Source organism: Oncorhynchus gorbuscha, linkage group LG19, assembly GCF_021184085.1.
Source record: "Oncorhynchus gorbuscha isolate QuinsamMale2020 ecotype Even-year linkage group LG19, OgorEven_v1.0, whole genome shotgun sequence".
Classification (NCBI taxonomy): domain Eukaryota; kingdom Metazoa; phylum Chordata; class Actinopteri; order Salmoniformes; family Salmonidae; genus Oncorhynchus; species Oncorhynchus gorbuscha.
In genome coordinates this window covers 3,047,723-3,065,222 of record NC_060191.1, presented here as the reverse complement: position 1 = coordinate 3,065,222, position 17,500 = coordinate 3,047,723, and the positions used below count along the sequence as shown (strand labels likewise).

The 17,500-nt window shown below is 45.0% G+C and overlaps 1 protein-coding gene across 5 annotated transcripts in view; it reads left to right on the top strand.

Annotated features, from left to right (window-relative positions):
* Positions 1 to 17,500, top strand: part of LOC124006170 (neuronal acetylcholine receptor subunit alpha-7-like) — a 26,551-nt gene that overhangs the window by 463 nt on the left and 8,588 nt on the right. For 3 of the 5 annotated variants that reach the window (XM_046315996.1, XM_046315997.1, XM_046315995.1), the window contains exons 2-5: positions 11,886 to 12,025; positions 12,108 to 12,152; positions 12,457 to 12,566; positions 14,463 to 14,542. In XM_046315996.1, the coding sequence (XP_046171952.1) occupies positions 11,886 to 12,025; positions 12,108 to 12,152; positions 12,457 to 12,566; positions 14,463 to 14,542 (375 nt within the window). The other 2 variants (XM_046315999.1, XM_046315998.1) reach the window with 2 other exon arrangements.

Genomic DNA, 17,500 nt, shown 5'->3' with positions numbered 1-17,500 from the left:
ATTGTCACTGCATATTGATATGGTACCATCTTGTGACTGTATATTGATATGGTACTATCTTGTGAATGTATATTGATATGGTACTATCTTGTGACTGTATATTGATATGGTGCCACCTTGTGACTGTATATTGATATGGTACTATCTTGTGACTGTATTGATATGGTACCATCTTGTGACTGTATATTGATATGGTACCATCTTGTGACTGTATATTGATATGGTACCATCTTGTGACTGTATATTGATATGGTACCATCTTGTGACTGTATATTGATATGGTACTATCTTGTGACTGTATTGATATGGTACCATCTTGTGACTGTATTGATATGGTACCATCTTGTGACTGTATATTGATATGGTACTATCTTGTGAATGTATATTGATATGGTACCATCTTGTGACTGTATTGATATGGTACCATCTTGTGAATGTATATTGATATGGTGCCACCTTGTGACTGTATTGATATGGACTGCATATTGATATGGTACTATCTTGTGAATGTATATTGATATGGTACTATCTTGTGACTGTATTGATATGGTACCATCTTGTGAATGTATATTGATATGGTACTATCTTGTGACTGTATATTGATATGGTACCATCTTGTGACTGTATATTGATATGGTACCATCTTGTGAATGTATATTGATATGGTACCATCTTGTGAATGTATATTGATATGGTACCATCTTGTGAATGTATATTGATATGGTGCCACCTTGTGACTGCATATTGATATGGTACTATCTTGTGAATGTATATTGATATGGTACTATCTTGTGACTGTATTGATATGGTACCATCTTGTGAATGTATATTGATATGGTACTATCTTGTGACTGTATTGATATGGTACCATCTTGTGACTGTATATTGATATGGTACTATCTTGTGACTGTATTGATATGGTACCATCTTGTGACTGTATATTGATATGGTACTATCTTGTGACTGTATTGATATGGTATGGAATGCTCTTTCTGATATTCACCAGAGTAATACAATGCAATACATTGCAATAAAACACAACAAATGAATATCCGCAAAGGCCGTTTACAAGCTTTGTGGTACATAATAGCATATTATATACAAACGCAACATGCTGTTATAAAGACTGTACTCGATTCTGTGTGGGTCTACATTACATTCACTAGTTCTATATATTTATATATTTCTTAATTCCTTTCTTTTACTTTTCGATTTGTGTGTATTGTTGTGAATTGTTAGATACTACTGTAATACACCTGCAATAACATCTGCTAAATATGTGTATGTGACTAATAACATTTGATTTAATTAGATTTTTAGTTAGACATTGCTTCCGAATTTCATCAACTGCACAGATACATTAAGTCTGATACAGTTGTGAAACAGGAATGAGTGAAATGAGTCCACGATGGAGCTGCTAGAAGGATGGAGGGTTTTAGTGTTTAATGCGTCACTATTTCCAGTGTGGAATAGATGTTTTAACGGCCACAGAGAGACTAGTCAATCCCCTTAAAGGTAGAGTCAGCGGAATGACGTTGCACGAGCAGCACCGCAGATATTACGATGAGCAAGATGCAAGACTTTGCTCTCACACAGTCACACACAGTATTTGCTTTTGTGCACAGGTTCACTTCACGCTATTACAACGTGGTAGCCACTGGACCAAAAGAGGGGTTTAACCTGACTCAACAACATTCTTAGTTGTTGCGGAAATTGACCCACTATGCTGTTTACTTTGTTCAGCTACGTCATATTGCTGACTCTACCTTTAACAATTAATGGGCCTGTCTGAATACTATCTCCCTCTCTTCAGTCTCTCTCCTCTTGATTATCTTCTTTCTCCCTCTCTTCACTCTCTTCTTGATTCTCCTCATTCTTCTTCTCTCGCCTCATTTTTCTCCCTCTCGTCACTCTCTCCTCTTGATTATCCTCTTTCACCCTCTTTTCATGTCCCGCTCCCTGCCTCTTCCAGTCATCTATAAATCTCTGTACTCGTTTTCAAAGCAGCTTTGTTTAAAACGATTTGAAACCGTTCCATTCAGATGATTTCTTCTTTTTTTTCTTTCTTCTCATTATGTTGTTATTATTCCCACTCCCTTCTGGATTCATATTTCTTCTCCTACAGCTCATCTCTTCCCCGTTTTAGATATTCTTCATCTCTATCTGTGCAATCATATCACTTTCGTTCTACTCCTTCTTCTATATATTTATCTTTCTCATTTTTCCAGGGGTGCAACTTTCATTGAGGACAGAGGGGTAATGATACCCCCACATTCTGAAAATGTATTTTTGTTCCCCCCAGTTTTATCATTGCACTGTGATACGAAAAACAGCTTCTGTGTGCTTTAGGACTATGCGGACACCTTAGAGCAGTTGGATAGGCTGTTTGGAGGTTTAAGCCAGCTGGATTTAGGACCACGCGGACACCACAGAGCAGGCGGACAGGCTGTGTAAAGGCCCAGCTTCTGAAAGGCTGGCTGGACCAGCACTGGAATGTTGAACAGAGGCAGATGCTGTCAGTCCATATGTGTTGCGCTCTCCGAGTTGAAAAAGCAAGCAGAGCAGAAACTGGCGACTCTTTACTCTTGACTGATGTATAATTGAAGTCGGAAGTTTACATACGTTAGCCAAATACATTTAAACTCAGTTTTTCACAATTCCTGACATTTAATCCTCATAAAAAATTCCCTGTCTTAGGTCAGGATCAGCACTTTATTTTGCCAGCCCCGTGCTTGACAGTTTAGATGGTGTTCTTCGGGTTGCAAGCCTCCACCTTTTTCCTCCAAACATAACGATGGTCATTATGGCCCCAAAAAATATATTTTTGTTTCATCAGACCAGAGGACAATTCTCCAAAAAGTATGATCTTTGTCCCCATGTGTAGTTGCAAACCGTAGTCTGGCTTTTTTTTGGACGGTTTTGGAGCAGTGGCTACTTCCTTGCTGAGCGGCCTTTCAGGTTATGCTGATATAGGACTCGTTTTACTGTGTATATAGATACTTTTGTACCTGTTTCCTCCAGCATCTTCACAAAGTTCTTTGCTGTTGTTTTGGGATTGATTTGCACTTTTCGCACCAAAGTGCGTTCATCTCTAGGAGACAGAACTTGTCTTCTTCCTGAGCGGTATGACGGCTGCGTGGTCCCATGGTGTTAATACTTGTGTACTATTGTTTGTACAGATGAACGTGGTACCTTCAGGCATTTGGAAATTTGAATCCACAGGTACACCTTCAATTGACTCAAATTATGTAAATTAGCCAATCAGAAGCTTCTAAAGCCATGACATCATTTCCTGGAATTTTCCAAGCTGTTTAAAGGCACAGTCAACTGTCACGTTCTGACCTTAGATCCTTTGTTTTGTCTTTGTTTTAGTATGGTCAGGGTGTGAGTTGGGGTGGGCGGTCTATGTTTATTTTCTATGTTGTATTTTGCGTTTGGCCTGGTATGGTTCTCAATCAGAGGCAGGTGTCCTTAGTTATCATACTCAGGTAGCCTTTTCCCACCAGTGTTTGGTGGGTGATTGTTTTCTGTGTTTTTGTGTTCCACACGGAACTGTTTCGGTTTTCCTTTCTGTCTTTCTATTTGTTATTTTGTATTTTCGTGTTCAGTGATTTTGTTCATTAAAACATGACGAACACGTACCACGCTGCATATTGGTCCGATCTCTCATACTCCTCGTCAGAGGAGGACAAATCCCGTTACAGAATCACCCACCACCAAAGGACCAAGCAGCGTGGTAAAGGTTAGCAGCAGAAGCAGCAGCGATATCAGGACTCCTGGACATGGGAGGAGCTCCTGGACGGCAAAGGACCCTGGGCACAGGCTGGGGAATATCGCCGCCCCAAGGCAGAGCTGGAGGCTGCGAAAGCCGAGAGGCGGTGGTATGAGGAGGCAGCACGGTAGCGCTGGAAGCCCTAGAGGCAGCCCCAACAATTTCTTGGGGGGGGCACACGGGGAGTGTGGTGAAGTCAGGTAGGAGACTTGCGCCAACTCCCTGTGCTTACTGTGGAGAGAGAGGGACCGGGCAGGCACCGTGTTATGCCGTGAGGCGCACGGTGTCCCTGGTGCGCGTGCATAGCCCGGTGCGGTACATAGCAGCGCCTCGTATCAGCCGGGCTAGAGTGGGCATCGAGCCAGGTGCCATGAAGCCGGCTCAGCGCATCTGGTCTCCAGTGAGTCTCCTCGGGCCAGGGTACATGGCATCAGCCTTACGCATGGTGTCCCTGGTTCGCCAGCACAGTCAGTTAGGAGACCTGCGCCAACTCCCCGTGCTTACCGTGGAGAGAGAGGGACCGGGCAGGCACTGTGTTATGCCGTGAGGCGCACGGTGTCTCCGGTGCGCGTGCATAGCCTGGTGCGGTACATAGCAGTGCCTCGTATCGGCCGGGCTAGAGTGGGCATCGAGCCAGGTGCCATGAAGCCGGCTCAGCGCATCTGGTCTCCAGTGCGTCTCCTCGGGCCGGGGTACATGGCATCAGCCTTACACATGGTGTCCCTGGTTCGCCAGCACAGCCAGTGCGGGCTATTCCACCTCGCCGCACTGGCCTGGCTACGGGGAGCATTCAACCAGGTATGGTTGGGCATGCTCGGTGCTCGAGAGCTCCAGTGCGCCTCCACAGTCTATCCTGTGCCGCCTCCACGCACCAGCCCTCCTGTGGAAGCCCCCCGCACCAGGCTGTCTCTCCGTATCCTTCCTACAGGTGCTCCAGCCTGTCCACTGCTGCCAGAGTCTTCCTCCTGCCCAGCGCTGTCAGAGTCTCCTGTCTGTCCTGAGCTGCCAGAGTCTCCCGTCTGTCCTGAGCTGCCAGAGTCTCCCATCTGTCCTGAGCTGCCAGAGGGCTATTCCACCTCACCGCACTGGCCTGGCTACGGGGAGCATTCAACCAGGTATGGTTGGGCATGCTCGGTGCTCGAGAGCTCCAGTGCGCCTCCACAGTAAATCCTGTGCCGCCTCCACGCACCAGCCCTCCGGTGGCAGCCCCCCGCACCAGGCTCTCTCTCCGTCTCCTTCCTACAGGTGCTCCCGCATGTCCACTGCTGCCAGAATCTTCCTCCTGCCCAGCGCTGCCAGAGTCTCCCGTCTGTCCTGAGCTGCCAGAGTCTCCCGTCTGTCCTGAGCTGCCAGAGTCTCCCGTCTGTCCTGAGCTGCCAGAGTCTCCCGTCTGTCCTGAGCTGCCAGAGTCTCCCATCTGTCCTGAGCTGCCAGAGTCTCCCGTCTGTCCTAAGCTGCCAGAGTCTCCCGTCTGCCCTGAGCTGCCAGAGTCAGCCAGGAGCTGCCAGAATCGTCAGTCAGCCAGGAGCTGCCAGAGCCGTCAGTCAGCCAGGAGATGCCAGAGCCGTCAGTCAGCCAGGAGCTGCCAGAGTCGTCCGTCACGCCGGTGCTGCCGGAATCGCCCTTCACTCCGGAGCTGCCGGAGTCTCCCGTCCGTCCGGAGCTGCCGGAGTCTCCCGTCCGTCCGGTGCTGCCGGAATGTCCCGTCCATTCGGGACGGGGCTAGGGTCCCCAGTCCGAGGTCGGCGGCGAGGTTCGCCGTTTTTAAGAGGCCACGGAGGCGGATAAAGAGGCGGATAAAAACTATGGTGAAATGGGATCCACATCCCACAGATGCCCACCCAGACTCTCCCCTATAGGTTCAGGTTTTGCGGCCGGAGTCCGCACCTTTGGGGGGGGGGGGGGTACTGTCACGTTCTGACCTTAGTTCCTTTGTTTTGTCTTTGTTTTAGTATGGTCAGGGCGTGAGTTGGGGTGGGCAGTCTATGTTTGTTTTTCTATGTTGTATTCTGCGTTTGGCCTGGTATGGTTCTCAATCAGAGGCAGGTGTCGTTAGTTGTCTCTGATTGAGAATCATACTCAGGTAGCCTTTTCCCACCAGTGTTTGGTGGGTGATTGTTTTCTGTGTTTTTGTGTTCCACACGGAACTGTTTCGGTTTTCATTTCTGTCTTTCTATTTGTTATTTTGTATTTTCGTGTTCAGTGATTTTGTTCATTAAAATATGACGAACACGTACCACGCTGCATTTTGTCCGATCTCTCAGACGAATCCTGTTACATCAACTTTGTGTGTGTAAACTTCTGACTCACTGGAATTGTGATACAGTGAATTATAAGTGAAATAATCTGTCCGTAAACAATTGTTGGAAAAATTACTATTGTCATGCACAAAGTAGATGTCCTAACCGACCTGCCAAAACTATAGTTTGTTAATTAACAAGAAATTTGTGGAGTGGTTGAAAAACAAGTTTTAATGACTCCAACCTAGGTGTATGTAAACTTCCAATTTATATATATATATATACAGTGGGGCAAAAAAGTATGTAGTCAGCCACCAATTGTGGAAGTTCTCCCACTTAAAAAGATGAGAGAGGCCTGTAATTTTCATCATAGGTACACTTCAACTATGACAGAAAAAATATATTTTTTTTTTCTCCAGAAAATCACATTGTAGGATTTTTGTATGAATTTATGGTCACCTACGATTAGGTAATTATTAGGAAATGGAAGACATACAAGACCACTGATAATCTCCCTTGATCTGGGGCTCCACGCAAGACCTCACCCCGTGGGGTCAAAATGATCACAAGAACGGTGAGCAAAAATCACAGAACCACACGTGGGGACCTAGTGAATGACCTGCAGAGAGCTGGGACCAAAGTAACAATGCCTACTATCAGTAACACACTACGCCGCCAGGGACTCAAATCCTGCAGTGCCAGACGTGTCCCCCTGCTTAAGCCAGTACATGTCCAGGCCCGTCTGAAGTTTGCTAGAGAGCATTTGGATGATCCAGAAGAAGATTGGGAGAATGTCATATGGTCAGATGAAACCAAAATACAACGTTTTGGTAAAAACTCAACTCGTCGTGTTTGGAGGACAAAGAATGTTGAGTTGCATCCAAAGAACACCATACCTACTGTGAAGCATGGGGGTGGAAACATCATCCTTTGGGGCTGTTTTTCTGCAAAGGGACCAGGACGACTGATCCGTGTAAAGGAAAGATTGAATGGGGCCATGTATCATGACATTTTGAGTGAAAACCTCCTTCCATCAGCAAGGGCATTGAAGATAAAACGTGGCTGGGTCTTTCAGCATGACAATGATCCCAAACACACCGCCCGGGCAACGAAGGAGTGACTTCGTAAGAAGCATTTCAAGGTCCTGGAGTGGCCTAGCCAGTCTCCAGATCTCAACCCCATAGAAAATCTTTGGAGGGAGTTGAAAGTCCGTGTTGCCCAGCAACAGCCCCAAAACATCACTGCTCTAGAGGAGATCTGCATGGAGGAATGGGCCAAAATACCAGCAACAGTGTGTGAAAACCTTGTGAAGAAAACGTTTGACCTCTGTCATTGCCAACAAAGGGTATATAACAAAGTATTGAGATAAACTTTTGTTATTGACCAAATACTTATTTTCCACCATAATTTGCAAATAAATTCATTAAAAATCCTACAATGTGATTTTCTGGATTTTCATAGTTGCAGTGTACCTATGATGAAAATTATAGGTACATTCTGTCTACAGGAATGTAGTTGTTTCTTTGTAACTGTCCATTCTGTCTACAGGAATGTAGCTGTCTCTTTGTAATGGTCCATTCTGTCTACAGGAATGTAGTTGTCTCTTTGTAACGGTCCATTCTGTCTACAGGAATGTAGCTGTCTCTTTCTAATGGTCCATTCTGTCTACAGGAATGTAGCTGTCTCTTTGTAATGGTCCATTCTGTCTACAGGAATGTAGTTGTCTCTTTGTAACGGTCCATTCTGTCTACAGGAATGTAGTTGTTTCTTTGTAACTGTCCATTCTGTCTACAGGAATGTAGCTGTCTCTTTGTAATGGTCCATTCTGTCTACAGGAATGTAGCTGTCTCTTTGTAACTGTCCATTCTGTCTACAGGAATGTAGCTGTCTCTTTGTAATGGTCCATTCTGTCTACAGGAATGTAGCTGTCTCTTTGTAACTGTCCATTCTGTCTACAAGAATGTAGTTGTCTCTTTGTAATGGTCCATTCTGTCTACAGGAATGTAGCTGTCTCTTTGTAACGGTCCACTCTGTCTACAGGAATGTAGCTGTCTCTTTGTAATGGTCCATTCTGTCTACAGGAATGTAGCTGTCTCTTTGTAACTGTCCATTCTGTCTACAGGAATGTAGCTGTCTCTTTGTAATGGTCCATTCTGTCTACAGGAATGTAGCTGTCTCTTTGTAACTGTCCATTCTGTCTACAGGAATGTAGCTGTCTCTTTGTAACTGTCCATTCCGTCTACAGGAATGTAGTTGTCTCTTTGTAATGGTCCATTCTGTCTACAGGAATGTAGTTGTCTCTTTGTAACGGTCCATTCTGTCTACAGGAATGTAGCTGTCTCTTTGTAATGGTCCATTCTGTCTACAGGAATGTAGCTGTATCTCTGTAACTGTCCATTCTGTCTACAGGAATGGAGCTGTCTCTTTGTAATGGTCCATTCTGTCTACAGGAATGTAGCTGTCTCTTTGAAACGGTCCACTCTGTCTACAGGAATGTAGCTGTCTCTTTTGTAATGGTCCATTCTGTCTACAGGAATGTAGCTGTCTCTTTGTAAAGGTCCACTCTGTCTACAGGAATGTAGCTGTCTCTTTGTAACGGTCCATTCTGTCTACAGGAATGTAGTTGTCTCTTTGTAATGGTCCATTCTGTCTACAGGAATGTAGCTGTCTCTTTGAAACGGTCCACTCTGTCTACAGGAATGTAGCTGTCTCTTTGTAACTGTCCATTCTGTCTACAGGAAAGTAGCTGTCTCTTTGTAACTGTCCATTCTGTCTACAGGAATGTAGCTGTCTCTTTGTAACGGTCGACTCTGTCAACAGGAATGTAGCTGTCTCTTTGTAACTGTCCATTCTGTCTACAGGAATGTAGCTGTCTCTTTGTAACGGTCCATTCTGTCTACAGGAATGTAGCTGTCTCTTTGTAATGGTCCATTCTGTCTACAGGAATGTAGTTGTCTCTTTGTAATGGTCCATTCTGTCTACAGGAATGTAGCTGTCTCTCTGTAACTGTCCATTCTGTCTACAGGAATGGAGCTGTCTCTTTGTAATGGTCCATTCTGTCTACAGGAATGTAGCTGTCTCTTTGAAACGGTCCACTCTGTCTACAGGAATGTAGCTGTCTCTTTTGTAATGGTCCATTCTGTCTACAGGAATGTAGCTGTCTCTTTGTAAAGGTCCACTCTGTCTACAGGAATGTAGCTGTCTCTTTGTAACGGTCCATTCTGTCTACAGGAATGTAGTTGTCTCTTTGTAATGGTCCATTCTGTCTACAGGAATGTAGCTGTCTCTTTGAAACGGTCCACTCTGTCTACAGGAATGTAGCTGTCTCTTTGTAATGGTCCATTCTGTCTACAGGAATGTAGCTGTCTCTTTGTAAAGGTCCACTCTGTCTACAGGAATGTAGCTGTCTCTTTGTAACTGTCCATTCTGTCTACAGGAATGTAGCTGTCTCTTTGTAATGGTCCATTCTGTCTACAGGAATGTAGCTGTCTCTTTGAAACGGTCCACTCTGTCTACAGGAATGTAGCTGTCTCTTTGTAACTGTCCATTCTGTCTACAGGAAAGTAGCTGTCTCTTTGTAACTGTCCATTCTGTCTACAGGAATGTAGCTGTCTCTTTGTAACGGTCGACTCTGTCAACAGGAATGTAGCTGTCTCTTTGTAACTGTCCATTCTGTCTACAGGAATGTAGTTGTCTCTTTGTAATGGTCCATTCTGTCTACAGGAATGTAGCTGTCTCTTTCTAATGGTCCATTCTGTCTACAGGAATGTAGCTGTCTCTTTGTAATGGTCCATTCTGTCTACAGGAATGTAGCTGTCTCTCTGTAACTGTCCATTCTGTCTACAGGAATGTAGCTGTCTCTTTGTAACTGTCCATTCTGTCTATAGGAATGTAGCTGTCTCTTTCTAATGGTCCATTCTGTCTACAGGAATGTAGCTGTCTCTTTGTAAATGGTCCATTCTGTCTACAGGAATGTAGTTGTCTCTTTGTAACGGTCCATTCTGTCTACAGGAATGTAGCTGTCTCTTTGTAATGGTCCATTCTGTCTCTTTGTAGTGGTCCATTCTGTCTACAGGAATGTAGCTGTCTCTTTGTAATGGTCCATTCTGTCTACAGGAATGTAGCTGTCTCTTTGTAACTGTCCATTCTGTCTACAGGAATGTAGCTGTGTCTTTGTAGTGGTCCATTCTGTCTACAGGAATGTAGTTGTCTCTTTGTAACTGTCCATTCTGTCTACAGGAATGTAGCTGTCTCTTTGTAGTGGTCCATTCTGTCTACAGGAATGTAGTTGTCTCTTTGTAACTGTCCATTCTGTCTACAGGAATGTAGCTGTCTCTTTGTAATGGTCCATTCTGTCTACAGGAATGTAGCTGTCTCTTTGTAACTGTCCATTCTGTCTACAGGAATGTAGTTGTCTCTTTGTAATGGTCCATTCTGTCTTCAGGAATGTAGCTGTCTCTTTGTAACGGTCCATTCTGTCTACAGGAATGTAGTTGTCTCTTTGTAACTGTCCATTCTGTCTACAGGAATGTAGTTGTCTCTTTGTAATGGTCCATTCTGTCTTCAGGAATGTAGCTGTCTCTTTGTAACGGTCCATTCTGTCTACAGGAATGTAGCTGTCTCTTTGTAATGGTCCATTCTGTCTTCAGGAATGTAGCTGTCTCTTTGTAATGGTCCATTCTGTCTACAGGAATGTAGTTGTCTCTTTGTAACTGTCCATTCTGTCTACAGGAATGTAGTTGTCTCTTTGTAACGGTCCATTCTGTCTACAGGAATGTAGTTGTCTCTTTGTAACTGTCCATTCTGTCTACAGGAATGTAGCTGTCTCTTTGTAAATGGTCCATTCTGTCTACAGGAATGTAGTTGTCTCTTTGTAATTCGGTCCATTCTGTCTAATGGTCCATTCTGTTCTTTGTAGAATGGTAGTCCATTCTGTCCAGGAATGTAGCTGTCCTCTTTGTAATGGTCCATTCTGTCTACAGGAATGTAGCTGTCTCTTTGTAACTGTCCATTCTGTCTACAGGAATGTAGCTGTGTCTTTGTAGTGGTCCATTCTGTCTACAGGAATGTAGTTGTCTCTTTGTAACTGTCCATTCTGTCTACAGGAATGTAGCTGTCTCTTTGTAGTGGTCCATTCTGTCTACAGGAATGTAGTTGTCTCTTTGTAACTGTCCATTCTGTCTACAGGAATGTAGCTGTCTCTTTGTAATGGTCCATTCTGTCTACAGGAATGTAGCTGTCTCTTTGTAACTGTCCATTCTGTCTACAGGAATGTAGTTGTCTCTTTGTAATGGTCCATTCTGTCTTCAGGAATGTAGCTGTCTCTTTGTAACGGTCCATTCTGTCTACAGGAATGTAGTTGTCTCTTTGTAACTGTCCATTCTGTCTACAGGAATGTAGTTGTCTCTTTGTAATGGTCCATTCTGTCTTCAGGAATGTAGCTGTCTCTTTGTAACGGTCCATTCTGTCTACAGGAATGTAGCTGTCTCTTTGTAATGGTCCATTCTGTCTTCAGGAATGTAGCTGTCTCTTTGTAATGGTCCATTCTGTCTACAGGAATGTAGTTGTCTCTTTGTAACTGTCCATTCTGTCTACAGGAATGTAGTTGTCTCTTTGTAACGGTCCATTCTGTCTACAGGAATGTAGTTGTCTCTTTGTAACTGTCCATTCTGTCTACAGGAATGTAGTTGTCTCTTTGTAACGGTCCATTCTGTCTACAGGAATGTAGCTGTCTCTTTGTAATGGTCCATTCTGTCTCCTCTGTCTTCTTATTCTTTCCCTCTCGTCATTGCCCCCTCTCTCTCTCTCCCGCTCTCCTCCCTCATCCTTTTCCCTCCTTTCTACTCCTTATCCCCCTCCCCTCTCTCTCCCAGTATCTGAGCAGGGTCCCCACCAGCGCAATCTATTGAGGGAGCTACTGAGGGACTATAACCGTATGGAGAGACCTGTTGCCAACGACTCTCTACCACTCACTGTCCGATTCTCCTACACTCTCTTACAAGTCATGAATGTGGTACGCTATCATGTTCTCTTACACTTTCATAAACACACACACACACACACACACACACTGAACTGTCTTCATCTTATTCCAGGATGAGAAAAACCAGATTCTCACCACTAATGCCTGGCTTCAGATGGTGAGGATGACCCTGCATGTGTGTCCATGCCCGCTTGTGTGTGTGTGTGTGTGTGTGTGTGTGTGTGTGTGTGTGTGTGTGTGTGTGTGTGTGTGTGTGTGTGTGTGTGTGTGTGTGTGTGTGTGTGTGTGTGGCCCCCTGGCTGCGTTTAGACAGGCAGCCCAATTCTGATTTATTTCACTAATTGGTATTTTGCTCTGAAATGATCTGATGTAAATACCAAATAGTGGAAAAATATCAGAATTGGTCTGCCTGTGTAACCAGCCCCTGTAACCTTAATCATTTATTGACTGGATTTGTATAGCAATGGTTTGACCACTACCTTCAGTGGAACCAGTCAGAGTACCCTGGAGTGAAAACCCTTCGCTTCACTACTGACCAGGTCTGGATACCTGATATACTACTGTACAACAGGTGTGGGTCTCTCTCTCTCTCTCTCTCTAAAAATGTATTTGTTTATTTAACTTAAAATGTCAAGGCAACCAGCTGCAATAGGATTTGCTCAACTGTAAAGGATAGATAGCAAGAGCTTTACATATGTGCGTTGTACTATATACTGAGTTAGGAAGGACACCTGTATCTTTGTAGTGACTGGGTGCATTGATACACCCTCCAAAATGGAATTAATAACACCATGCTCCAAGGGGTATTCAATGTCTGATTTATTTTACATCTCTACCAATAGGTGCCCTTCTTTGCGAGGAATTGGAAAATCTCCCTGGTCTTTGTGATTGAATCGGTTTGAAATTCACTTCTCGACTGAGGGACCTTACAGATAATTGTATGTGGGGTACAGAGATTAGGTAAAGAACCATGGTAAACACTAATATTGCACACAGAGCAAGTAATATATATATATATATTTTAAAGTTGAAAACTTATTGACTCAAGACATGCAGCTTTTTATTTTTAATTAATTTTAAAACATTTCTAAAAAACGTAATTCATCTTTCACATTATGGGGTACTTAGTGTTGACACAAAATCTCAAAGTTAAATTCAGGCTGTAACACAACAAAATGTGGATAAAGATCCCCCGGTACTACTGCTCATTCTGTTCACCAGCTCCGGAGGTCAACATCACTGGCCTTCTAGGCGTCACTGGATTCATTACCACCAGCCCCGGACTGTCTTGTCTCATTACGCACACCTGGTTCCCATTTCCCCTGATTAGTATGTTATATATGTGCCCTCTGTTCCCCATTGTCCTTGTCGGTTATTGTTACCATGTCCCTTAGTCCTGTGAGTACCTGTGCTATTGTTTCGGCTTCCATGATACGTGTACTTGTTTTACGGGTCTCATCCCGTGTATTATTTAGAGGCTCTTGTTTGGGTGGAGAGAATAAACCCCCCGATTACGCATTCCTGCGCCTGTCTCCAATCATTAGACAACGTGAAAGGTTGTGAATGCTTTATGAGCTACATTATAATACGTTACATATTAGTGATGAGTTGTTCGCAAATGAACAGCTCTTTTTGAACAGATCTTTTTGATGAACGTCTGGAACCATATTGTATCTGTGAATGAGGCGTTCATTTGACTCACTGCTACTACTGCTTTAGGAGCTCCAGACAACCATTCTCTGAAGCTATTCATTCCTCGCTGCAGGAACAGTAGGTAGTGAGGAGAGAGCCAAGCAATCTCACATTTCACGATCTGCATAATGGTAGGGAACATTTTAGGCTTTAAATTAGAAATATTTTTTATGTTTCACATTTTTTTATGCACTACTAAATAAAGAGCCGTTTGGGAGCCAAATGAACGGCTCATTTAGGTGAACGGCACCAAAGATCTGGCTTCCCGAAAAATACTCATCACTAGTTACACCCTAACACAGTGATCTGAAACTCCTGGTTTACAGGCCACATCAAGCCTGCAAGTCACATAATGGCTGGCTTGCAAAGTTGTGTAACTCCTATTAGAATCTAGCCAGAGTGAAGATATCCAGACTAATAGATTGGATTAGTTTAGAAAAATGCCTTTTGTCTTTGTGTAGCATAAGCTTAATCAACCAAACAATGTGTTTGCAAAAACACAGGTATTAAAACAAACAATTCTGAAAATCATCCTGCAATAAAGCATGCTGGGAAATATGTTAATGATGGGCATGGTTTTGAGCAAACTAGAATCTAGTGTTGAGAACTAGAAATCCTATGGCAGGTGGTTGCCTTGATATTTTAATTTGAATCAACTTGTATGCTATTTTGAAGTTCACTCAACCCAGAGAATAACACTTTAAGCAACTGGTTAAGTTAAAGTACACGCGCACACACACACACCTTGCTGATCTTTCTTTTTTGTCCTTCTCAGTGCTCATGATAAATTTGATGCCACCTTTAAGAGCTATGTGCTGGTCAACTCCAGTGGATTCTGTGAGTACCTCCCTCCAGGTAAGTCTATAGATCAACCTTTCTTGTTATTCTTCCCTGACCTTCCCCTCTCTCATTCAGTTTAACATAGATATAGGGGAGAGTGGGGTAAGTTGAGACAAGGAGTAGTTGAGCCAAACTGGTTTCTAATAAATCATACGCAACATTTATCATTTGATCAAATATTTAGGAAGAGGTCATTTCAAGGAGTCTGTGAAGGAAGTACCTACGTTTCAGAGTTTACTAGGAGTGGTGGGTTGGAGTCAGGCGCAGAGAGCAGAGGGTTTGGTCATTCGTAATTTATTCTCCGGCACAAAACGGTCACGCCACAATACAGACCAGCCCAAACACAGGACCAAACAGACCAGCCCAAACAGACCAGCCCAAACAGACCAGCCCAAACAGACCAGCCCAAACAGACCAGCCCAAACACAGGACCAAACAGACCAGCCCAAACACAGGACCAAACAGACCAGCCCAAACACAGGACCAAACAGACCAGCCCAAACACAGGACCAAACAGACCAGCCCAAACACAGGACCAAACAGACCAGCCCAAACACAGGACCAAACAGACCAGCCCAAACACAGGACCAAACAGACCAGCCCAAACACAGGACCAAACAGACCAGCCCAAACACAGGACCAAACAGACCAGCCCAAACACAGGACCAAACAGACCAGCCCAAACACAGGACCAAACAGACCAGCCCAAACACAGGACCAAACAGACCAGCCCAAACACAGGACCAAACAGACCAGCCCAAACACAGGACCAAACAGACCAGCCCAAACACAGGACCAAACAGACCAGCCCAAACACAGGACCAAACAGACCAGCCCAAACACAGGACCAAACAGACCAGCCCAAACAGACCAGCCCAAACACAGGACCAAACACAGGACCAAACACAGGACCAAACAGACCAGCCCAAACACAGGACCAAACAGACCAGCCCAAACAGGACCAAACAGACCAGCCCAAACACAGGACCAAACACAGGACCAAACACAGGACCAAACACAGGACCAAACACAGGACCAAACACAGGACCAAACACAGGACCAAACAGACCAGCCCAAACACAGGACCAAACAGACCAGCCCAAACACAGGACCAAACAGACCAGCCCAAACACAGGACCAAACAGACCAGCCCAAACACAGGACCAAACACAGGACCAAACAGACCAGCCCAAACACAGGACCAAACAGACCAGCCCAAACACAGGACCAAAAAGCCCGGAGAAAACACAGGACCAAACACAGGACCAAACAGACCAGCCCAAACACAGGACCAAACAGACCAGCCCAAACACAGGACCAAACAGACCAGCCCAAACACAGGACCAAACACAGGACCAAACACAGGACCAAACACAGGACCAAACACAGGACCAAACACAGGACCAAACACAGGACCAAACAGACCAAACACAGGACCAAACAGACCAGCCCAAACACAGGACCAAACAGACCAGCCCAAACACAGGACCAAACAGACCAGCCCAAACACAGGACCAAACAGACCAGCCCAAACACAGGACCAAACAGACCAGCCCAAACAGACCAGCCCAAACAGAGGACCAAACAGACCAGCCCAAACAGAGGACCAAACAGACCAGCCCAAACAGAGGACCAAACAGACCAGCCCAAACAGAGGACCAAACAGACCAGCCCAAACAGAGGACCAAACAGACCAGCCCAAACAGAGGACCAAACAGACCAGCCCAAACAGAGGACCAAACAGACCAGCCCAAACAGAGGACCAAACAGACCAGCCCAAACAGAGGACCAAACAGACCAGCCCAAACAGAGGACCAAACAGACCAGCCCAAACAGAGGACCAAACAGACCAGCCCAAACACAGGACCAAACAGACCAGCCCAAACACAGGACCAAACAGAGGACCAAACAGACCAGCCCAAACAGACCAGCCCAAACAGAGGACCAAACAGACCAGCCCAAACAGAGGACCAAACAGACCAGCCCAAACAGAGGACCAAACAGACCAGCCCAAACAGAGGACCAAACAGACCAGCCCAAACAGAGGACCAAACAGACCAGCCCAAACAGAGGACCAAACAGAGGACCAAACAGACCAGCCCAAACACAGGACCAAACAGACCAGCCCAAACAGAGGACCAAACAGACCAGCCCAAACAGAGGACCAAACAGACCAGCCCAAACACAGGACCAAACAGTCCGGAAAAAACCAAACACGAAAACACAACCAACAGAGTAACAATCCTTCACCAACCTAGGCGGACCTAACAGGCTTAAATAGACACAAATCAAGAACTGGAACAGGTGCAACCAATAAGACAAAACTAAAAAGGAAAAAGGGATCGGTGGCGGCTAGTAGACCGGCGACGACGACCGCCGAGCGCCGCCCAAACAGGCAGGGGAGCCACCTTCGGTGGGAGTCATGACAACATGGAAAAAGTGGTTAAAAAAAAGTATTTTCACCAAGTCAAACAAATATATTGTGTTAGATGTTTCATGATGCTTATATCTAAACCAAAGTAGATCATTTAAAGATTGTTCTATACATCAGTTGGGGCCCTATAAGCTTCAATATGAGGTCCTAAAACAAGCATGAAAGTACATCCTTGGTAGCTGTGTGGGCAAATATAGTCAAAATGTTTGCCTTGGGGTAAGTCGGGCCAATGGCCTTGGGTAAGTCGGGCCAATGGCCTTGGGTAAGTCGGGCCAATGGCCTCGGGGTAAGTCGAGCCAATGGCGTCGGGGTAAGTCGGGCCAATGGCCTCGGGGTAAGTCGGGCCAATGGCCTCGGGGTAAGTCGGGCCAATGGCCTCGGGGTAAGTCGGGCCAATGGCCTCGGGGTAAGTCGGGCCAATGGCCTCGGGGTAAGTCGGGCCAATGGCCTCGGGGTAAGTCGGGCCAATGGCCTCGGGGTAAGTTAAGCCTTTTTTTGGACAAGCTGTGTTTTCAAAACTGTAGGGTTTACATTAATTC